The 23,362-nt window shown below is 46.9% G+C and overlaps 1 protein-coding gene across 1 annotated transcript in view; it reads right to left on the reverse strand.

Moving 5' to 3' along the window:
* Positions 1 to 5,722: 5,722 nt before the first annotated feature.
* Positions 5,723 to 23,362, reverse strand: part of RAD18 (RAD18, E3 ubiquitin protein ligase) — a 37,472-nt gene continuing 19,832 nt past the window's right edge. The window contains exons 11-13 of the mRNA XM_026052636.1: positions 21,267 to 21,426; positions 13,846 to 13,908; positions 5,723 to 6,586 (exon numbers count right to left, since the gene is read on the reverse strand). Of these exons, the coding sequence (XP_025908421.1) occupies positions 6,487 to 6,586; positions 13,846 to 13,908; positions 21,267 to 21,426 (323 nt within the window). The 3' untranslated portion in view covers positions 5,723 to 6,486. The remainder of the gene's footprint in view (positions 6,587 to 13,845; positions 13,909 to 21,266; positions 21,427 to 23,362) is intronic.

Genomic DNA, 23,362 nt, shown 5'->3' on the forward strand with positions numbered 1-23,362 from the left:
GTTTGGCAGCAGCAGCGCGCACAGTCGCTGCAGACGAGCGCCGGGGCCGCTACTCCTTGGACCTCCTGTGCACTGTTAATGCGGAGCAGTTCAGGGGCCGGGGCCCAGGGCAATGCTCTGCCCAGACACACTTTAAACAGGGCAACGTGACTCCTGCCAGCTCGCGGGTGCCGTGCCCTGCCTTCTCAGACCGTTCCCGGGTTTCCATCGCCCAAGGAGCAGCACAGCAGCTCGCCGGTTGGTGCCTGCACGCTGCAGCCCGTGTTGACAGCCAGGTATCGGTGTCTGCGTTCAGCGCAGGGGCTRTGCTCTGTGCACGTCCTGCCCCGCGATGCACCCGGTCTGCGGCCAGGGCGCCCGTTCCGGAGCAGGGAGCGGCATCGCGCAAGGAGGATGCCCGGAGCGGGGCCGAGACGGGCGCCGCGGCCTCGTCCCCATCCCTGGCTGGCCAGAAAGCAGCCGTGAGGGGCACGTGTCAAACAGCCCCCACTACGGCCCAGCACCACCTCTCTGGTGGGGCAACCCCTTATCTCCATCATTATTATGCTTTTCCGATATAGACTTGCGTCTTGCACAAGCCCCAGTCACTATAYTGCAATTTAACCTTGCACAGAAATCCCTCACACTGAATTCCCCCACAGCCAAATGCCAAGAATCCATAATTGCTTCTGCTTCTTGTCTTTCTCCAGCAATACCCACACAAGGAGAAACTTTTCTAAGGGAACGTATTGAGGAAGATGGATGAACTGGGAGAGCTCCCTGCTTCAGGGTGAGGGGGTCAGAAGCCGTGCAGGACAGTCCCTATTCCTGTGACCCTGTGTCCCGCGGGAAGGCCCGCGCTGCCAGGGGAAGCTGATGATAGAGAGGCTCAAATCACCAGGGTGTTGGGTTAACCCAGCATCCCACTGGCCCTTCACAGCTGTTTCTCAGCGCGGGGAAGGCCGTGGCCAGCACGAGCTGCAATGGGACGAGGCTTTTCATCCATTTCCCCAGCGAAGGGCACCTCAGTGACACCTCTGCTCAACGAAACACCCTCTTTCGTGGCACCTCCCTTGCTCTAAATGCTATAAAATCAGGAATATCCAGTTTATTTGGAAAGCAGACTAACAATTCCTCTAGCTTCTCAATCACACTGGCTCCGGCTCTCAGATGAATCAAGCAAGAGAATTTTTGCTGGCTCAAAACAGGCCATCTGCTACTGCTTTAAAAACAAGTCAAGAGCAAAACTACAGGCTCTACAAAACGAGGCTTTCAGCAACAAAATGAGCTGAAGAAAGAAAATCACCAGGGTAAATTGCTCCCAGTTGTGCACACACTGAATTAGAGAATAGTTGACTTGCCCATTGCCTGACCCACCGGCCACACTAGGAACTCCTCAAATGCTTCCTGCGCCAATCTGTGGGAAAGCTGGAAAAGCTCTGCTTGTTTCCCCGGGAAGGGAAGGGAACGGCACGTCCTGTCCTGCGCTCGCTGCGCTGGGTCTCAGCGCGCGGCAGGGACAGCGGCTCCATGTCCGGACGCGCGGGGAGCTTCGGGCAGAGCTGCGGCCCCGTACATGCACATGCAGACACAGACCCCGTGACGCCAGCAGAAATACTCCGTGCTCGTGTGCTGTGACCATGTGCCTGCTCGGATGCAGGGAACCTGCAACCGGGCGGCCGGAGACACCAAACAGCCCCGCGATCCTCAAGTTCCTCCCTTTTGGCTCGTAATGTGATTTATTAATTAAGGCTCACGGTAATGACTATGAAACCATCATCTATTAAACAAGCAACATGGGGGGGGGGGGGTTTGAAAGCAGTAGCACCACGTGCTGAGAGCGACCCTGCTCCCAGCTTGCTCCGTGTTTGCATTGCACAAGTGATCGCCACCTGGCCACACAAAACATTGAAATAATGCTCAAAAAGGTATTTACGGAGGCTTATTTACTGATGGAGGCTTTCCTTCTGAAGCCTCTTACAGAGGTTCGTTTTCCCCTCAAAAACACCATATACGAGTAAGAAATGATAGTGCTGCTGTTTGGTCTTTCGGGCACTATGCATTGTATACGGCAGACAGGTATATGTGGCCTCCAGAGACTCTAAATTGTTTTACTCAAGTAAYGCAGAGAGCCCATAGTGCAAATACCCTCAAATATTACATATAGCTCATGACTGATCTTTATCTTCCAGGAAGATATTTTTTTTAACCCTTTATCACATCTAGAGCAAAGCTTTGATCATATTTCCATTTTAAAAAGTGTTTCAATTCCTGCAGTTTGTTCCAACCTCGAACAAATATAAATTCTCTCTATAAGGCTTGAGGTAAAAGCCTCAGACATCCAAGAGTCTCACACTCATTTTGGATCATCTGTCCATCACAGCAGCTTCATCCCGACAAGGGCGGCGAAATCTTTCCCCTCCATCGTCCTTACTCTCCAACACAGAAGGAWTTTTGTCCTAATCCTGACAAGACAGAGCAAGAAAACAGCAGAGATTTCTTAGTTATCTTATTTTCTAATAAAATGTTCTCAATACGAAATAAGACAAATGTTATCTTGTTATACTTGCAGCTAAATTTGGTCGGTCTTATCTGTAAATATCACCACTGACTAAAATAACAGTACAGAGGAAAAACAACTAATATTCACGGAGGATTATCTCACGAGCAGAGATGAGAACAAGTCCATGTCGATGAAGACACAACCATCAGAGATGCTGCAGAGCAGTGTCCCTCAGCATCAGCATCAGGAGCATCCAAGAGCAGGAGGGGCACGAAGGGCCCAGAGGAGCAGGGAGGAGCATCCGTGGGGAGCAAGAAGCGGGTACCACATTCTGCAAGTGGTGGTGCAAGGGAGCGCAAAGGGGCGTGAAAGTGCAGATTTGACAAAATTGGTATTTTGTCCTACTGACTGAAAATTGTTTTTAACATCTTTAAGCCTTCCTGCTGTTGATTTATCCTTTAATTTAGCTTTCTACACACATCTGTACATAACATTTTCTGCAAAGGATTTTTCTTGTCAGCAATCCCTGCCACTGCCACACTAGTATTTGCTGCAAGCTTCAACTTTTAAGGGTATTGCTGATAAAATTCTGGCATTTAAATTTGCACTGACAAATCTTTGGCTTGTTATTTTTCATTTGTCAATTTTCTGGCAGCAGAGAATTTTCACTGCTTTTGCCAGGAAAAAAAAAAAAATTAGCATCAAGCTCATCTTCCTCATTTATGGTACTGTTTTTGGGCAATTGATAAGGAGAGGGATTCATTTCAGCAAAAGAGAAAAAAAAAGCCTCTGTAAACGTGCATTATGAAGATGTTTCTGTGGCCTTAGCCTGTGCGTTTGCTGCTGGGCCAGCACCACTCTGCGTGGGAGCCCTCGGTGCCAGCGGCCACCTCGGCTCCAGCGACACGCGGCGGGTGGATAATCCATGGCAGGGACATGGGCCTGAGGTGCCTGCAAAAACTGCGGAATTGGGCAAACAGCACCCAAAAGGGAGCAGCAGCCGCCACSCTGCACGACGCTCGGGACACGCGGGAGATGCGGCATTCCCGGCACACGGCTCGTGCCGCGAGCCGGCACAGGGAGCATCGGAGCAAGCAAAGCCACAGCTCCCCTGTGTCTTATGGAGCTGCTTCCCGCAATCCCTGCTGCTGCCGCTGGCCCTCTGGCTCAGGAGCTATCGGGGAGCTACGGAAATGCCAAACGTTGGAGAAAAGGGTCAGGCAAAGGTTTTTCTTTTAATGTAGCTTTTCACAGGACTTAAAAGGAGGTTGGATTTTAACCAACCTTCAAGGCTTCCTTTTCACCGTAGAAACAAAATAACGATGGTGAAAATCCATGCCTTTCTAATAGATGTTTGAAAAGGTCACTCTTCAGAAAATAAACGGTGGCAAAATGTGGCTCAACTTCCTTCCAGTTACCCCGTGCAAACCCCGGGCTACAATTTGCTAAACCACAGATTGAGATTAATAACGACGGCCGGTACACAAGATGTGAGCATTTGGAGWCTCGCTAAACCGAAGCGGGAATCAGGAGGTCCTCGTGCCTCGGTGCCTCGCTCGGCAGGGATGTCAGCCCCACGAACGGCCGAGCAGCCAGCGCTGCGACACGGGTCCCTCCCATTGCTCATCGCGGCCAAGGCCACTCGGCTCCTCCTGTTCTCCTCCACAGTGATCCAAGTTCACACCACAAACAACGGAATCCAGGGACAGCAAATGCAGACTCCAGGGAGGGATCATTCGTCTGTGACACTGGAGCACTTCCCACACCAAAAATTCAATGTCCTAGGATTTATAATGACATTGTATTTCATTTTAATATTGAATTTCATTGGTTTAAAACCGCCTACGCTGCAGGGTTAGGAATGCTATTAGGGAAAAGTATATTGTACTGCAACATTCGTCATAAATAATGAGTCTTGGTAGATAAAATGATTGAAGGAAAAGTGAAATCCGAATCAACACCTTGTTACTGCGAGCCAGGGCTGGCTTCGCTCGGTTGGTTAAACCACGCAGCTCTCAAGGGCGGGTGGAAACCTCTCCCTGTCCCCTGGCAGAGCACACGGGGACCGGCCCCGCTGGGATCTCCTTACCGCAACGCAGCTAGTCCCGTTCTGAGCCAAAGCGAACGGACTCTGTGTGCCGGGAACTTGTCAGGGCAGCTCGGGCTTCTCCTCCGCAGCACAAGGAACCCCCGTCACCCGGGGCTCCCCACACGGGCACTTCTTGGCTCTTCGTCCTTGCCCCTGGCCTTGCGTGATTTAGCACGGTTTGCTCCTGACACATGCACACGGCCGTTTCTCCTCCTGGCCTGCTCTGGATGGCTGCAAACATGTGGGAAGTGCTGGAAGAGACTTTTTCCCCCCCCCTCATTTAAAAAAAAAAAAAAAATTATAATTCTAATTTTTCCCAAATTAATATTTCCAAATCTCTTTGCTTTTCAACCACAGAACCCACAATTTCCTTTTGCAGGTTTCTAATACGTCACCATCCTTCACGGCTCATCCGATGGGAAGACAAACCCACGGAGCAGCCTCCAGGCTCGCGGGGTAGCAGCTCAGGGCCCTGCACCAGCCCCTGCAGCACCTGACATTTTGCACCCTTTTTCATTCACTTTCTCTATTGATTTTTCCAAGTACATCCTTGCCCATGCTTGCTTAATGCATTAGCCTATTTATCCTGAGTGGCTATTGAAATACATTCTCATCTCACTTACATCAGCATTTTTCGCCATTAACTACAAGTTCAGCTTCGTGAGTGGCATCTGGTTCCCAAGCTAAGCAGAACACTAGTTACACTCCGAATCCATTCGCTGGCAGTAACGAAACAAACGCTCCCCGTTAATGCAGAGCTGCAGCCTCCTGCTCTTCCCTGCTGATTCAGCGGCTGCAGGAGCCCGAGCTGCTTCCAAGGCCAGAGCCGTGGCGAGGTGGCCGGCGCGGTGCACGCTCTGCCCAAAGGGCAACTGGGCTGTTCCAGCCCCTGCGCAGCACCAAGACTCGTGATTAGTCCTGAGCTACAWCATACAGCAGCCTGCCATTAGGCTCAGAGCTCCACATAAGCTCAACTGGTGACTGATCAACCGAGCAAAACTTAACTGGAAAAAATGACACCTCTCCAAATTTTGTTAAAGGTAGATACATATTCCGCTTTTTTTAAAAAAGTTAATAACATTTATACCATTTTCTGAGGCTATTCTCTGCATATGACAGTGACTATTACTAACTTTCTAAAGGAAATGAAGCCTTGCTAGCTGAAACGTAAAGCACAGCAATAAAAGCATCCAAAGGAAGATGCTCAACTCTGATGTGAACTGCCCTGCTCGCAACGACACTCAGACTTACCGACTGTTACAGACACAAACACTTTTATTCTCTGGTTAACTGCACAGAATATAATCCTATTTGGTACTAATGGCTGTGAAGCACAATGGAGACCTAAAATGAAAGTCAGTATTTATTCTCTTTCACATACTAAYGAATAAGCTTAAAACAACATTCAAAATGATGCACATTTCTGTAGAATTAAGTAAATGCAAGCATGATTTATTTYACTTGTAAAGGTTAAATTACCTGAGTGAAGCAAATATATCGTTCCTCAGACACAGATTTACCATTTTGAAAAAGCAGGCAYTTCCAGAGGCACCTGGGGCCCATGGACCCTACGTGGCCACACGCTCGCTCCAACTTGCTCACGGGGCACAGCAAGTGCCCATCCATCCGAGTGGGAACGGGCACAAAACAGGGAGCCACTTCCACTCGCTGCAGGAAAAGAGCCAGCCCAAGGACTCTGCAGCAGCCTGGGAGCTCACGCCAAGCTTGGAGTTTGTTAGTTAGAGCAGACCCTGGGTGCACTAACCGCTACGCCAAGGCAGCCTCAGCGACAAGGTGCAAAGCTCCAGCGCTTTATTAAGTGCTCGAATGCACTACAAGTAAGAAGAGGGGCCAAGTCGGACGGGCTGCACAGCCTCGAGCCCCCGCACAGCCCCAGGCCCCCGGCCCAGCCACTCTAGCTCTTCTTCCTCTTGCTCTTGGGCAGCAGCTCATCGTTTGGGGACATTCTGGARCCATGTATCTTCCTTTTCTTAAATTCCAGGTCCAGGAGGCTGCTGCAAAGGAAAAGGGGAAAGAGGGGTTTTAAAGATGCTCTAATAGTGGCCATTATTCAAGCACTATAACAATTACGCAGGCATACACACAAATACATTTAACATGCACGTGTGACTGGTGGCGATGAAAAGAAATATTGCTCTATTTTCTCCTCTGCTTCCTGGACATGAAAAGTTRTTGGAAAAACAGATCACATAACACCTCATTTCTCTCTACAGGTGTAAGTTCCTGGAAATAGCAGTTATTGGAACACTCTCTTCACTAATTTTGATAGGTACATGAAACAGACACCTCCCTCTAAATACAAACATGTCCTGGAGTGAAGAAAACAGCAGGAAAAGAATGTAGAATTTTGAGGAGAGAAGGAGAGCAGGAGAGAAAGAAAAAAAAAAGAAAAGAGAAAAAGAAAAAAAAAAGGAAAAGAAGAAAGGCATTTTAGCTTTCCTGGTTGGAACCAGTCTCTTGGGGGCCATTATCATGGCTCTGGCTGTGCAACGTCTGAGGCCAGCAAGCAGATCACAGACACTTAACACAGTGGCCTGAAGAGCAGCCCTTCTCCTTATCCCTTGAGGGCTTCCCTGCGGTGCCACCAATGAGTTTGAGTCCTGGGGCAACTCAGCACGCGCCGTTCCCGGTGGACACAGGGGCACCACACAGCACCTCTGCACAGCAAGGGATGGCAGCAGCAGGCGCAGGAAAGACACCACTCCAACACAGCCCCTGCCTCTCGTACAAAGCTGGTCTGCACTGAAGGTTGAATCTGTTACTGCCTAACACAATTATGTAATTAGATGAGCGCTATTATACCATAGTGAGCTGTAATATACTAAGTAATTTCCAGGCCTATTTTGGGTTTTACAATAGTAATTGCCATTGACAAAACCAAGATATTTTATCAGAAAATGTCTACTTGAAAAAGAGCCAGCCCCGGCAGTCCTGCCACAAAGGAAAAGGACAGAGATTTTGGTCGATTACCCAGCAAGGAAAGTATGGAGGACTTCCTTCTTGAAACAGGTTCTCCTTGCCAGAGCCTCCTCTATGTTACAGACAAGGAATTTTCCACTAGAAATGCAAAGTGTTTTCTTCTTAGCCATGATGTTAATTTTAAGAGAAAAATGCTGTTAAACTAGCCATGTTTAAATTAAGCAGCTGATTTCCCCCATTTGGCCTCAGAGCTTGAAATTCCATGCAGTGTGGACATGAAAGATACTGCTCACCCACCTACTGCTGTGCCTCCTTAGGGATTTGTTAAAGGGACATTGTGTTCTCCCCGCTCCTGCCCAGCCAGGCTGGGCTGAGGGGCTGCTCCAGCTGGGAGCTCCGCGGCAAAGGCAGCGGCACCAGAGCCGGTGCCCAAGGGAGCACCGGAACGGGAACCCCCAGCATCCACGGAACCACTGCCTGCGCCCAGGTCCAAAGCAGCAGCATTAGACTGTGCCTTTGGAGACAGCGGTTTGATGAGATCTCTGCAGCTGCCGAGCTCCCAAGAACAGGGTGCTGCTCATGCCTACCCCTGTGCTGCCCTCCTCCCGGCCTCAGAGCAGCAAATCCTGCTCCGGTGACGACTTCCATCAAGCATCAGGACCAAAGTGAGCGCCTTCCTCTGCCAGCTTTACTCWCCCTGCCCTGCTTTCCATCACCTACACTCATGTCATGGAAAGGACCAACCATTTTAGAAGCGGATGAGGCTTTGAAATCACTGAAATTGAGTGTTAACAGAAACTCTTTATATATGTGCTACTTCTTTCCCTGCTCCAGTTCATAAATTTGCCTCATTTAAATTCAATGCAAATGCCAAGGCTGAGTTTTATAAAATAGCTCATTACAGTAATGCATGGCCACAGGCAGTCCCATACAGAACCAAACTGCATCGGCTAAGCTGTGACAGGATGCACAAGTGGATGCACATATGTTTCATGAACGCCACGATGCAAATGATTCTTCCTTTCAAATCACCCTCCAAGGCAGATATCTGTGACCAGAGCCCGGGGAGGTGTTTAGTATTGAGTGTACCCAGCTCCCGTGTGAGCCATACCCGTGTTCTGCTGCAAGGAGAATTTGCCTCCTCCTTTCGAGTCTGCAGTGTGTGACGGAACAGGAGAACCAGCCTTGGTGGCTGCGGGTCCCTAGAAGCCCTCCCTGAACGGCGCTGGAGGAGGATGTTCATCACGGCTGGCTCACACAGCAGACGCTCCGTACTGATGGTTCTCGTAGCACAGGGTCTTCCCTGCGTCCCCGTCCTCCTGCAGCTCCTAGGGACGCTTCCCTTGGTCTAGGGCCTGGCGAGCAGCGAGGGCAGCGGTGCCAGGAGCTGAGCGGGTCCTGCCCTCCCGCYGCCCTGCTTGGCACCTCCGGCAGGAAAAGGGCCGCGCGCAGCCAAGCTAACCTACCTGCTAACAGGGATCCGAGCTTTCCTAAGGTGACATGAGCTTTCAGTATGACATGGAGTCTCTCTGCATTGTTTTCTGTTTCCTTTGCGCTAGTTCTGCCTGCATTTCAGGTTACTGCCATCTCACAGAGCCTGTGATGAACGCAGCTCTACCACACGCTGCTCTGCAGTATGGCCTTGGGAAGACGTGCTGAATTATGGTCTTCAAAACTCGAGCAGCGCTCAGCTAACGAGCGGCCACTAACAACCTCCTCGCTCGTGGGGGTTACGAGGAAGGAGAGAGCACAGACAGAAAGGCACCCGGGCGTCCAACAGCCCGGGCCGGGGAGGCAGGGTGCTGTGCTGGCCGCTGCCTTGATTATATAAGCAAGTATCTCATAATATTTTCTATTTCTGCTTTGATAAGTTTACCATAGAAATCAAACATGAGAAAACAAAACTAACCAGCAACAATAAGGAATCTATTCAATTATTTTCCATGCAAATTAAAGAAAAAAAACCCACAGAAACTGCCAAAGGGGAGAAAAGGTAATTACAGCTTTTAGTAATCTAAAGCTTTATAACTAGCACTAAGCCAGAAAAGATGCTGGTCACAGAAACGTATTCTAGGAAATAACTGATTAAAATCAGCCCATAGACCCACCCTGTAAATCCTGCCTTTTGTCCTAGCTGGGAGGGCTCCCGTGAATTACAGCCGGTCGCTCGTGCAGGGCGGGAGCCTGCGAGACCAGTCCCGCGGGAGCRGGAGCCGCCGGGGCCCTGCTGGGATACCCGACCGCACAGCCCCGTCACCACGAGGACATCTCGGCTTCACCGTCCTCACGCRCTTCAGTTACAGTTATCAACTTAAGATGCCTTTCAAATTAAAGGAAAGAACTAATTCTTCATAGATAACGCTAAGATAAGCAAAGAGACAGATTCTAAAACCAGAACAAAAGAAAAATTTCTCAGTGCTTACCCAGTGCAGACACACAATGCAAAGAGCAAGGCTCATTACAAACCTCTTTGTGYGGATGATTGGAGAACAGGTTCACAGGGATATCATTCAGGAATTCTCTCTTCTCCTGAACCCAGGTCAACACTGCCATGTGCAGGCAAAAAACACAGATGCAGCTTTGCAAACAAGCAGCTGCTGCCCAGAGGTTGTGTTGAAGAGGGGAACCGCTGCATGCAGGGTCTGTGTCAGGCAACGCCAGACGCTCGTCGGGCCGTGCGGGAGCCGGCTCCCTGGCACTCGCACTGTCCAAAACCACCCAGGTCAGCAGGGTACCGAGAGCTGCAGTGGCTCCCAGAGCCACATCCCCACCAGCTCAATTTTTATGCCCCTGCTATTAACACTCCACAGCACAAGCATGCTGGCGAGCATCACAGATGGAATTTATATTTGAAGGATTAAAAGCTTTACATTGTTGTTGAACTACCACTTAAAACCATTTGTCTGTTGTTAAAGATGTTAAAAAAAAAGAATTTACCAACAGTACAGACTAATAGAAACTGCTATGGATGGTTGTAGCAACACAGAAGGTTGAGGGAAAGGAGCTGCCAATGGCTGAGGTTTGCCGGGCTGGCCAGGGAAGGGCAGGCAGGGAGCACCCAAAGCGCCCCGGGCGCCCTGCGTGCAGAGCCAGCCCGTGCCCAGGGGAACAGCAGCAGCGCCCGCAGTGCCCAACGCCCGYGGCACCTGGCACCGGCGTGATTGTCCCGGTCACACAGCAGACATCCTCTGAAACGAACCCTCTTAACACACGGCACCTTTGTCACCTGGGGCTACCTCATATATTCACCAGGAAATTAACAGTTAAAGATGATTTTGACTAAGGTGGGGTATCTTCTCTGTCSTAAGGAAAAGGAAATAATCTACCTTAATAATTGTAACTACTGAAAAGCAAAGATCATTTAACTCTAATTGCTTGGAATTCTCTTACAGTAGAAATACTTATAAAGGGTGTAGAAAACACTTCTCTCCACAACACAGCCTGTCAGAGTGCACTAGGACATAACTGAGTGCATTCTGATCTTGGACAAGGTTTCCATATCTAAATTTTCTTCTGGAGGATTCAGATGGTATTCAGAATTTCACCCAGCTCTGCATGGTGCTGTTGGGTTTTTCAAGAGATGTCAGCATCTACACGTGCAGGAAGATATCCAAAGGGACTTGGAAGCTCCTGCAGGAAGCCGGGCACCACACAGCAAGCGCCCGAAACGTCACCAACGCATCTGTGGATCAAGAGGAGCTCCTAGTTGCTGATGTCTTTGGGCCAGCAGGTCCTGCACCCCGGCAAAGCTCCCCAAGTCACCAGGTTTGTGGCGCTGAACAGCACCGCAGCAGATGAGAATGCTTCTTTTGGAAAGTCATACTGTAGACATTGAGATGCAAAAATTCCATTCCGGTTCTGGCATTCTCCTGGCTGCCCWGGGGAAATCAATTGATGTGTCAGCACAAGTTTTAAGGATGTTTTACAGAGTCCAATTCTCTTGAAAACCTCATTTGGAAATTCCCTAAAATAGCCATAACTCACAAATTAGGAAGAGCAGCAAACGTGAAAAAGGAAATTGTCATAAAACGGCCAGTGGAAAGATTCATTCTGCTCCTACCAGCCAGGTCTGAAAAATCTTTGATGAAGCCACGTGGTGGAAAGGAGGGGGCAGGTGGGTCCCAACCGCAGGGCGCCTCCGAGGGCGTCGCGGGGGTTACAGGAGCAGTGGGCTGGGGTTCTGCACTGAAACTGCCTGCGCGGAGCGGGGTGAGCAGGGCTCTGCACGGGCAGCAGCAGGACACGGGCTCGCCGCGGTCCTGGCCACTCGCGAGGTTTGCTGGGAAGCAGAGATCCGATTTCCTACTCGCAGCRCTGCACTCCCCGACAAAGTAAATTAAAATTATCGAGCCATGCTCCCACTGCTGAGCTAAGAGCAGCCAGTTTATATTTCTTCCACTGAAGCTTAAACTTGAATTTAATCCTGAATCTAATCCTTTCAAAGTCGTAGAAAACTCAAAATCCCAGGGGTGAAGAAACATCAAAAGATACGGCCTCCATCTCAGGCRTTGCCTCTCCTCACTTCAGCTCACTGTGGGACAGAAAACTTTTCCACTCAAGTGCTAACAAAACAGTGCCTGTTAGTCTGTGCCATACGCCATTCACTCAAACAACCAGAAAAGAATAATTCTGACCTTCCACCTGTGAGCACAAGCATCAGCTTGTTCACCAGACTCTCCCTGGAATGCATTTTGCTTATAGGAGCCAGACTGACAAAGGAAGCACCGGCATTTTCATCCATCTGTGAAATTCTGCTCTTATTGCTTCTAAATGCTCTTTCCTCTCCTCCAAAATGAAGCAGATCTATCACACAAGAAAATTTCGACACCGATGCAATATCTTTGTCCTCAGTCCTCTGACAGAAGCCTGTGCTCCCAGTGCCTTACCTCTTAGAGCAGGGATCTTAGAGCACGTGCAATCACACAGGGGTACAAAAATAAGGATTCTTGAGAAAACAGGCGAGAAAGCAGTCAAACAATTTTATTGTAGTTTGCAGCAGGCCTAATAACTCCTGTGTAGAAGACAGATGTGGTTCTTGCCCTTTCCCAAATGGTAACAGCAGTGAAAGATGATGCTCCTCTGACGAAAGCATCACCAGAGCCGCTGCAGAGCGGCACTCACACACCAAGCACTGCACACTMAGGCCAGGCTCAGCGAGCCGCACTCAGGTGCTACAGTAATGTACGTCTATAAACGTCCTTCCAGTAAATACTGCTCATTCCTTCCTCAAATTATGGCTATTTCTACAATGAAGGCTTAATGATTACTTTCTATTTTTCCATTAAGGCACTTTACACCGACCTCTGACACCACTGTAATCAAGGCCTGACCAGCAAGTCCATTAAAGCTCCTTATCCAACAAATTATTTAAATACACATTCTAGGTACTACTCAGATACTACTTGTCATTAACTATGAATTTTAAGAGCTGTCAGTTTATTGACCACATTTGTACGTAGCAAATAAGAAATTAGTCCTCTTAAAATAAATGAATTGTGGTATAAGTATCAAGGGTGATACAGTTCTCACTCCCTGAAGATCAGCTACTAAAGTGAACATGATATTCAAAAAAGACAACCCAAATTTGCTACAAGAACAAACCGTACTATTTTTGCAGACTCCAATCTTGCTTCCAACTACTTGGTATAACGATCACAAAACTTTTTAGTTAGTCTAGCACTGCACTATTCCTGCGTACCTTTAGCACCCCCTATTTATCCTTGTCTCCCCTACATCTTCATGTATTTCATCAGATTGTGTCAAACATCCTAGAACRGTTTATTGGTGTTTGCATGACATCTTGTACAGCTAGAACCAATTTTTAAATATTATCACTATATAACAGAAGGTGGTAGTTGTCTTTAAGAAATTAAATGTTAAGATTTTAAAAAGAGAAAGAATTCTTCAGACAGAAGTAAACCAAAATGAATGCGGTAATTCCAGCACGTTAAAATATGTAGAGAGATGCAGGAGAGACTGACAATAACATAACTTCAAATACAACAGAAGACCAGATCCTAGCAGCTTTTCCTAAAATCGTTTCTCTCATCCTTTCTTTCATATATTTATACTCAAGTACAGCTTAAAACAACACTTTCCTGCTATCCATCAGCAGATGCTCGGTGATTCCAGGTATTATTTAAGAGCCCAAAGCCACGGACCAAAGAAACGTCAAACCTATTATGTCTCCTTTGTGTGTGGAAGGTGGCAAGATTCTGACTTTTTAGGCATTTACTACTTCTTCAGAAAACAGAGAGTTCTACAGCTGAAAAAGGCCGACAGCTACTGGCCTGCTCTCAAGGGCTTGTCTTCTCCACCCACGCATTTTACTTACTTATCAGATGACTCCGAATACATCTCAATCCCTTGCACGTCTCTCAGAATGTCTGAACTAGAGCTGAAAAGAAAAATAAGAAAAAAGATCAAACATAAGCAAGTTATTTTAGCAGCACCTGTACCACACTAGGACGCTAGGCGCAAAGASAGCAGAATTAAGACAAGGACAAAGCACAGTGCAAGTCCTGCTGGTGGGAAGATCATTTCCAACTGGCAGCCCAGCTAAGCAGCTCGGCCTCTGCCTCACGTGACTTTGGGAGTTACTACTAGTTCTCATTCTTATTCTTCAACATGCCTGAAAATTCTTCCTGTTCTCAYCCCCTTGCTGCTATAATATCTTATTTGCAAACATCAGGTAAGACACTTCAGTGGGTAAAGAACAATATTTACAAGATCAAGGTCCTTGCAAGCTCYCTGCTCTCTGAGCGCAAGGTTTTAGGTGTAAGCTTACATTCTGACCACTAAGAAAAAAAAAGTTTTATTAAACAAAAATAAAATTTATAAGCCCATAAAGATTTGTTAGGGACAAATCAGCACATGAAGACATAAAACAAAACAGAACAGCGAAGCGTCTTGCCAGCCACCTCGGTAACTCATCACACAAACAAAGGCTGCTCATCTCGAGCTGCTCCAAGAAAGCTTTCTTTGACAAAGGGCTCTTTAGGAAAGAGACCTGGGCCCGAGGAGATGAGAGCATTGGCAGGGCAGCCCCGGAGCCGGTCCCAGCAGCTGCCTCGCGTTTGTCCCCAACGTCAAGTCCTGGGTGCATTTGGCCCGTTATTCCTAAAACCTTTCCACTGATCAACAAAAGGCGTATTTCATAAAACTATTTATTTTATAATTAAAGTAACTGATTTTAGAGTTTACTGGGTGCTTTTATTATTCAAAGAAAGCAAGCCACCTTGGTGCCTTACATATTGCAAGTTGAAATGAATGAAGACTGAATCACACGGTTTCCTGATACTCAAGAACAACTTAAAACATTTTTCTGCACAACTTTTTTATCTGCTTGAAGAGACCTTTTTATTTTTCATCTTCATACTTCAGTTTACATTCTAATGTAACATGGTAAAACAAAACATTTCTTTCCAAGCCAAATTTAATATGTGCATAAAAAAGTCACCAGACTCGYCAATGCTGGGCAACTGGGAACCTCCAGCGTGACAGAAGCCTCTACGATGGTGACCCAAAGAAACGGTGATAGCAACGTGACCAGCCTAGGCCTCCAGAAAGGAGATCAACCAGCTCCTGCCAACGCTCTGCAGCCCTCCAAGCTGTCAYGCTAATAAGAACTGAAAAGGTTATCCAGAAGAGTTTTGCAGAAGCAGGCACATAAACACATAAAACCTTCAGGGTTCATCTGCTTTCTTCAACCCTTGCACCTGTGCAAAACCTAAACATATTTATCAAGCTTTTTTAATAGAAAAGGAGCTATTTAACACTCTCCGGAATAGGGCTTAAACGGCCGTCTGGGCAGATGAGAAATAGCCGCCTTCAGAGCTGGTTCCAGCTCTGATTACAGAAGCGAGGGTTTTACGTCGGCTCCTGGGAACGCCGTCCCGAGCTGCACGGGGACGCTGAGCTGCATCCCTGAGCGTCCATCGTGCCCACAAGTCCTGCAATTGCAGGTACGCGCTCAGGAGCTGAATTAGTCCTTCCTGGCTACTGTCCCAGGGCAACTAATCATGGCTGAAGCACGACCGACTTGTGGGGAAGAGCACGACGTGATTTATAGGGTAAATAAGYGCTGGGCTTTAGAGAGCCGCGCGGTTGCTGCGCCTCGGAGGGAGTCACCGAGTGCGGCTCCAGCATTGGCTCTGGGAAAGCAGAGTGGCTGCGGCCAGAGCAACCGCAACACACACACACACACTGCATCGCTGCCTTTAGGTAACGGCCACTTCAGTGGCTTTCCAAAGAATCAACACATTCTCAGTAACGGCATTCATGCATTTAGGTCTGCCCCATATCCTTAAAAAACACCCCGCAAACAAGGTAGCAAAAAGCTAATGATTTTTATTTAGCCATACAAACATACGTACGCATCCAAACCAGTCTTACCGCACAAGCAGTACTGGTCCTTCTACCAGTTTCTCACCAACTCCCTATTCAGCACCCAGGGGCACCCTTGGCTACAGCACCACTTACAGTGACCTACAGGGCCGGCACGACCCAAATGCCACCCCCGCGTCCAAGTGCCTGGGAGAGCGCCTGGAAGCCCCGGGACACGGGGAGCCCCGTCCCCTGCCCTTGCTGCTCGCGCTCCGGACACGCGCGGTCCRTCCCCAGCGGGCACCGAGCCGGGCTCGCGGCCCCACAACAGGGGCTCCAGCCCAAACGGGAGCCGAGTCCCGATCCACGTCGTCCCCCCGCACCGCGTCGCTGCCACCGGCACCCGCAGCACATTCGACTTGGTGATGAAGCCAGACATCTAAAATGGTGCAAGAAAGCAGTGTTTGATGGAAAGTTGATGTCTAGCATTTTTCACTCGCTAAATTTTAAAAACCTGTCCACAAACTGCAAGTCCAAGGAATGAGTCATTATCATATTATTAAATCCTATCCTGACGCTCCTGGTGCAATAAAAAAAAATAGAGGCTATTTTTGGCACTTTTAGGGACCTAAAATAGAAAAAGAACAGGTTTAATGCCTGAACATGATGTACTTGAAAAAAAWTAGTGTAACTAATGAGCCCCACAGACTGTGCATGGGGCAGGGCCAGGGACACCCCACTCCCCAATGAGCCCTGAACCCCAGCATGAACATTAAACCCCCATTCCRCTGTGCTCCTGGATTCCCCTCTGCTGGGCACTTGCAGCCAACCAGCTCACAGCAAACTGCTCCCTGACCATAATTCATACCTCACTTTTTAAAAGAACAACACACAGCACCTTTAAATAGAAGAGATCTGAGGCAAGTGTGAGTAACACGTCTTGTTCTGAGGCTGAAAGGGCCAGTGTCTCTGAACATCCATCCTGGGGCAGCTCAGGCTCCCTTGGCTCCGAAGTGCCCATTCCCTCCATCAGCCCCTTGTTGTGCATGGCCAGGGGGGACACGAGCAGCGGGCATCGTCTCACACATAGCCCATAAACGCAATTAAAATGACTTGCTAAACCCAGATGTTAGACTCTGATCAATAGCTGCTAAAAGCTTCAAGCCAAGAAACCCTACAGAGAGCAAATGAGGCCCTGACTTGGGCAAGGAACCTTCCTGGTGGAAACTGCCACCGCTCCGCCTGTTCCCAGGGAAGGGAGACCCATGCAAGCGGAGGATACAGCACTTCAAAGGTGCTAAGTTCTGGGGAGTCAATATGCACCTATCTAACTTCAGACACCACCGAAGATACATAGCTTATCTCCTTGCAAGCTTTCTGCACAAGACAGCCTGAAGTGACATTTTCTTCATCCATCAAAACTGAGATCATTTGAATGAGTGAATATTGTCACCATTATGTAAAATATATATTTTTTTACAGAGTATTTTCCCTACATAGCTCATTAARTAGCTTATCACTGTCCCACCTAGTTTCTTTTCCAATTTTCCTATTGTGCAAGTAGTTGCATAAAACTTGGCTTCAGTCCCAGAAAGAAAGAAGAATGCAGTGGGACTATTTATATGGMGCTCATAAGTTCTGAGAGCTTTATATATGACTTCATAGCTTGAAAAATTATCCCTTAAAAGTCACGACTTTGTTTTGCTGTTTATCTGATACGTTACATTGTGTTCCCTTGGTGGGGTCATCATCAGCTTGATGACAAGACCAAACACAATTGGGTCAGTGATGCAATCTGTATTCCAGTCCCACATCCTGTCTCCAGCAAGCTCCAAATTTTCAATTTCTCAATTAAAATATTGACTTTTGCATAATTTCAGCATGTCAGTGATTCCTACACAACATACGAATTTCTAAAATTGGCATATTGTTCCTTTAACTGCACCTTTTTTAAAAGCAGAAAATCAAACACTCGTAGCACAATGGCAAAAAGCAGAAATTCTTAGGAAGGGCAGAACATAACAATTACCAAGTTATTTGCAGCATTATTTTACAAAAGCAAACATTTCAACCCTCTGACTCGGGATCACTTTGTTATTTCCTATATGCTGCTCAAAGCCCTAATTTTGTTTTAATCCGTAAGACCAGCACACATTTTGAAGAGCTCTCCCAAGAGGCATGCCATGAGMTTTGGACTTCCAAATATATTTCAAGTTTTGACATTTCAATGTGACTATAAGTTCACCCTTGTCAAAGGATATCCTCTAATTATCAGAAAGAAAATGCAAGTCTTAGAAAATCACGACTTAATACAATAGCACAATGCTTCTTAAACCCCAAAATCTAAAGCTTTTTTTTGTTGTTTTTAATTTGTGCTATATTTTTTTTCCACTGCACTTAAAATATTAACCCCAGGAGAAAGGACAAAATATATTTCTTCATGCAAGTTCTGCAGTTATACCTAACTTTTATACTTCCCAAAACCTGAAGACATTCTGAGAGTATAATTTCAAAGTACACCTAGTATTTTTATACTTCATCTGAATCCTCAGAATTCGAACAAAAAGAATATTGACCATATTCCTGCAGGGAAAGCTGGCAGGGCAGCTGTGAGAACRGAACAGCAAAGGGGAAAGCACTTTCTGCAGTGCTTTATCCCAAGCATTTGTCCAGGGATCCGCCACGTCCTCCAGGACAGAGCCCAAGGCCAGGTGTGGATGCAGGAGGGCAGGCAGTGCGCACAGGGCTGCACACCAGCGAGCGCACCAGCGAGCGGGCTCGGCTCCTCCAGCACGGTCACTGGCCCTCACGCTCAGGTAGCTGCCCTATCTGCCCTGAATCTAAATGAAAATAAACGAAACCCAGAACACACATGCAAACCAAGGGGTACATGCGCTGCAGAAAAGGAAAAAAATCCCAGAGTCTGGAAAACGATCAGTTCTCTGCAGCCTTTAGTCATCCTGTCCCCATTCAACACGGGCTGAATTTAAGACCAAACCACAGAAAGCTGTTAAATGTGTTGTTCTGKTTTTTTAAAGAAGGTCCAAATGGCTGTAACGCACACCCACTGGTCTTTATAACCACGGGATTTTCTGCTTGCCTCAAGAAATGCATGGAAATATTTCATTTGAAGAGAGGGGATACATAAAAGAAAGGAATAAACAACTGTCTTTAGGCAGACATAACTCAAACAAATGCACACTTCCCCCAAAAATCTGTCAGTGTGTCTCAAGAAAGCACATTCAATTTACGAGCAAGAGCCAGATGCTGCTAAAACCCTTCAGCAAAAACTTTCTTACGGGCTCTCAGACACTCTTTCATCCAGACTAAGTTGATAAACACAAGACTGCAGGCAGAAGAAGGTGGAGTAGAAGTTTAAAGTTAATGTCAAGGGCAATGGACACGGTCATTTATAATGCTTTGGTAGGCACAACATTACAGTGGAACAAAAATTTAATGATATTCTGGAAGAGATAACACAAGTCCCTTCAAGCTCCCAAGAAAAAGTTTTTCACATTTTAAGACGAATATTTCAGATTTTTCAGGGTCTTCTGTGCCAGAAAGTTAGCTTACAATTGAGAACACGATCACGTAGAAGAGGGAAGAGCAGAACACCTTGTTTGAAGGGGACGGGAGCCGAGCCAGGGCCGCGCGATGCCGCRGAGGGGACGAGGCGGCTCCCAGCACGGCGGCTCCCGCCGAGGGCTCTGATCCAGCTCGGCACCGCGTACGGACCGGCAGGACTTGGCTTAGCCCAGGCCCTGCACCGGGCTGCTGCTTTCGGGCTCCCGGAGCAATGGAGGGGTCCGAGCTGCCACCCRCTCCCCGAATTCTGTGCATGGGAGAGCAGCCGTGGCCAAGGTGCCAGCTGCCGGGCTGAGGCTCGAGGCAGCTCYGAGCAGCCCTGGGCACAGGCTCCGCGGGTGGCTCTTCTCTAGGACAGTGCTGGAGAGCCCCCTTCCCTGCCCACGGACCCCGAGCATCGGATACCGATCGCCGCCAAGAGCCCCTCGGGGAGCTTCCCTCCCACCCCGGGCTGCAGGCAGGAGCGATTCCAGAGCCACGGCTGGCAGGGCCCAAAGGAGCAGCCCGGCTGTGAATCACGCAGTGTCTCCGAGCCCGAGCGCTGCGCCCTGCTCATCCCCGTGTCTCAAATGAGTGGAAACAGGCAGCAAAACCTCCCCAGGTAAAACAAAGAAATTTAATCCTTACTGCTCTCTAATTCCCTGAGGTGATCTCCTCTTTTCCGCACTTCTGAAATTTCAAAGATTCTTCAACATTTATTTTAGTAAAAAGGCTACATCCTTAATCCCCATGATGATTTTTAAAACCTCTTTGTGAATGAAAACAACTACAGAAAAGTGTGTTGCTGTTAAATCTTTCAGTAACTACATTGTTCTTTTAATACACCGTGATGAGCTGAGCGTTACATTCTTTTCAGCATCTGCAGACGCAGGAGGCGAAGGCACAAGGCACATCCTACAGCGTAAGGGATGGGAAATCAAGAAATGTTACTCCCAGCTCAGCTGTTAATCTGCTACCTGACCTTCAGCTGCTTCYTGTCATTATCTTCCACTTCTAGGTGCAAGAAACTATTTTCTTTATAATAATGCACACCTGCAAAGGTCTTCTCTCTCATTCCTGCTGTCAACATGAAAGTAATGTTATTATCATAGCTAGAGAACAGAAATAGCTATTTTTCTTTTGGAGACACAGCAAAAAAAAAATGAGTTAAAATTGATTTTGATAATTTTCTCTCTTTCTTCCAGAAGCTGGGACCAGAGTCCAGTACTGCAAAAGGACAGGACTTTAAAAGGACTGTGCTTTACCTAAGCACAGACCTTCATCTTTGGCAGGAATACATTAAGTAGACAGCAAGCACTAATCTATGAAGTACGTTGAGCRGATATAAACCCATCTTCAAAAACTGGAAAGGTCTTACGAGTAAGAATCACCTCCCTTTAACAAAGCAAGCAGCTGAGTCTTTCCAATGAAATCATCACTGCACTGTCAAAAGCACAAAACCTTGCTGCATTATTTGTAAGGCTTCCCTTCATCCTTCATCTCCTGACACCAAGTAGAGCAATTTCAAGAAATGTAACTAAATGCTTGTTGGAAGAAAAGAGGATGGATGTCAGGACTGCAAGGTTCAATGATGTTCACTGTGATGAGTGTGTTCACAGTGATGTTCAGTCTAGTTGCAACTAATTATGTCATTTAAACTCTATTAAGCAAATTCCAAATACATTTCAACTCCATCTCTCAAGCAAATGAAGAGCCAAAACAGAGAGGAGAAATAATCAGGCATCAGAGTTCAGGACCCCTCCAATGAGAAGGGATACGTACTGCCCAAGGTTGTTGTCACATTAAATTAGACTAAATACGGAAAAATTAACACAAACCAAGGAAAACAGACTCTTCTTCACTAACCTGCTTGTAGATCCAGATGACTGCAAGGAAGCTGGTGAGATTGATCTCTGGATTTCCCCCAGGGAATCAGATTCACTTCTTTTGCAGTCAGGAACTTCTGCCTGAGGCAACTGCTCTGTTCCAATAACTACATCTGTGTGGGGCTTCTGAAAATCTTCTCCTTCCAAGAAGCAAGGCAGACATTAACAAAAATGGCAAAGCAAAATATTAATGTTTAAGTTTTTGCTTCCTGGAAATAGACTTTAAGAAAAACAAAATTTAGAAGTATTTAAGTTCCATCTCCTCATTCCCACTTTGCTTGCTTTCCAAAACTCTCACAATTTCAAAGGATCTGATTTCATTTCCAACAATCATAAAACAGACAAACAAAACCCCAGACACTGCCCCAGAAACACTCCGTTGTTACGTTTCAAACATAGGGAGAGAAGTAAAAGGTCAAGGTATTTATCAGCAGTCATAAGATGTGACTGTGTTTCAAAAATCAGCAAATATTTATGCACACCTCTGTTTTCTGATTCTTGATACCAAATCATTATCTGTTGGACGAGACAGCTTGATAGCCAGAAACTTTTATTTATCAAGTTAAGGGGCTTGTTTTCAATGTSGAAAAAAAAATATATTTCCAAATCTAAGAAAAACGCCAATCAGGCAGATTTTTGTTTCTATTTCCTTTTAATAATAGGAAAAATTATTTCTAGACATTTAACCATGAGGAGCAAGTTTCTGTCTGCTGTAACCAAGCAGGCAGCAGGCTATAGGAAGGCAGTGTCTAACTGGTGTAACGCTTCCTCACTCTCCTGAAGTCACCAGATTTAAAAAAAGCAGGGGCTACGTGCAACAATGCAACTAAAAACACATGCATCAGAAGTATTTATCAAATTCTTATACGGCTTCCCCTTGGTCAAAGCAAAATTCTGTTTTAAAGAAGATATAGGGAATGTTAGAAGCTTAAAGATGCAAAGCAAAACCACCTAAGGCAGTGAGAGATAATCACCTTCAAAGCATCAGCAAAACCTGCAGTATTTTGAAAGGGATTTAAATTAAAACAACCAGTACTGCAGGAGGCACTGGGAGAGAAGCAGGGTTTACAAGTGTGTTTAATTCCATACTATTCCACTACGTACTTCCATGGGAAGTCAAATAAGGCAGCAAGGAATGCACACAAAGCCGCTTCTCTTCCCAGGAGTGATGCTTCCAAATGGCAGGTCATCAGCCCACASATTTGCTTCCTTGCCACTACTCTAATTTCCAGTCTAGTGAAAGACTAATTGCTGTTAATAAAGAGCACAGGCAAAAGCTCTAGGCATTTGTTCCCTCTACCCATAAATCTTTTTATATTTTTAGAAGGTTACCAAATAGACCATCAGGTGCAGCTGTTTGGCACAAAACTAGAAACTGAAGTTTCAGGGATTACGGGAAGCTCAGCGCCCAAGAAGAGCAATGAATATTTCTGAAGCCTGTCAGAAGTTGTGCTCATTCATRCTAAGCGCAACGAAACCCCTCCTAGAATCAGCTGAGGTGCTGCAGCCGTGCAGGGAACGTGGCACAATGACACAGCCCAGGTGAACGACAAGGGCTTTTTATTCTCCACTTGAGCTSCTCCAAGTCCGCAGTTCAACACGTAAAGACAAAGGCCCCGCTGAAGAGACAAGCCCAGTAATTCATGGTAGCCAATCTTCCTACAGAGACCCAAGAAATTAATATTTCAAAGTCTACGATCCCATTAACTAATAATCTATTGTTTCCATCTCCACTGTGGCAGAGGGACATCACTGCAAATCAAATGGGATAAATTCTGTCCTTGAGACTCCTCAGTTTTTACCAGTCACATGAAAAGGATTATGCATTGTGTCCAAGTCTGCATGAAACATATTAGTATTTTCATTCATTTTTATTCTTGAGAGCTCTGCTAAAAAGGACAACTCGGGACAACCACAGCCCAAAGATTAAGCAGGAATTTGCAAGAGCTGGTGCAAACTAAATTGGGTGAATTCCCAAGCAGACAATAATGCAATTGTCACTGAATTTCTCTCCACAATGACATTTTCTCCACAACACAGCATCTTCATCCACTAGAAGTCCACCAACACGAGGCT

This window comes from Nothoprocta perdicaria, unplaced genomic scaffold (assembly GCF_003342845.1).
Source record: "Nothoprocta perdicaria isolate Ctin4 unplaced genomic scaffold, notPer1 scaffold_9, whole genome shotgun sequence".
Taxonomy (NCBI): domain Eukaryota; kingdom Metazoa; phylum Chordata; class Aves; order Tinamiformes; family Tinamidae; genus Nothoprocta; species Nothoprocta perdicaria.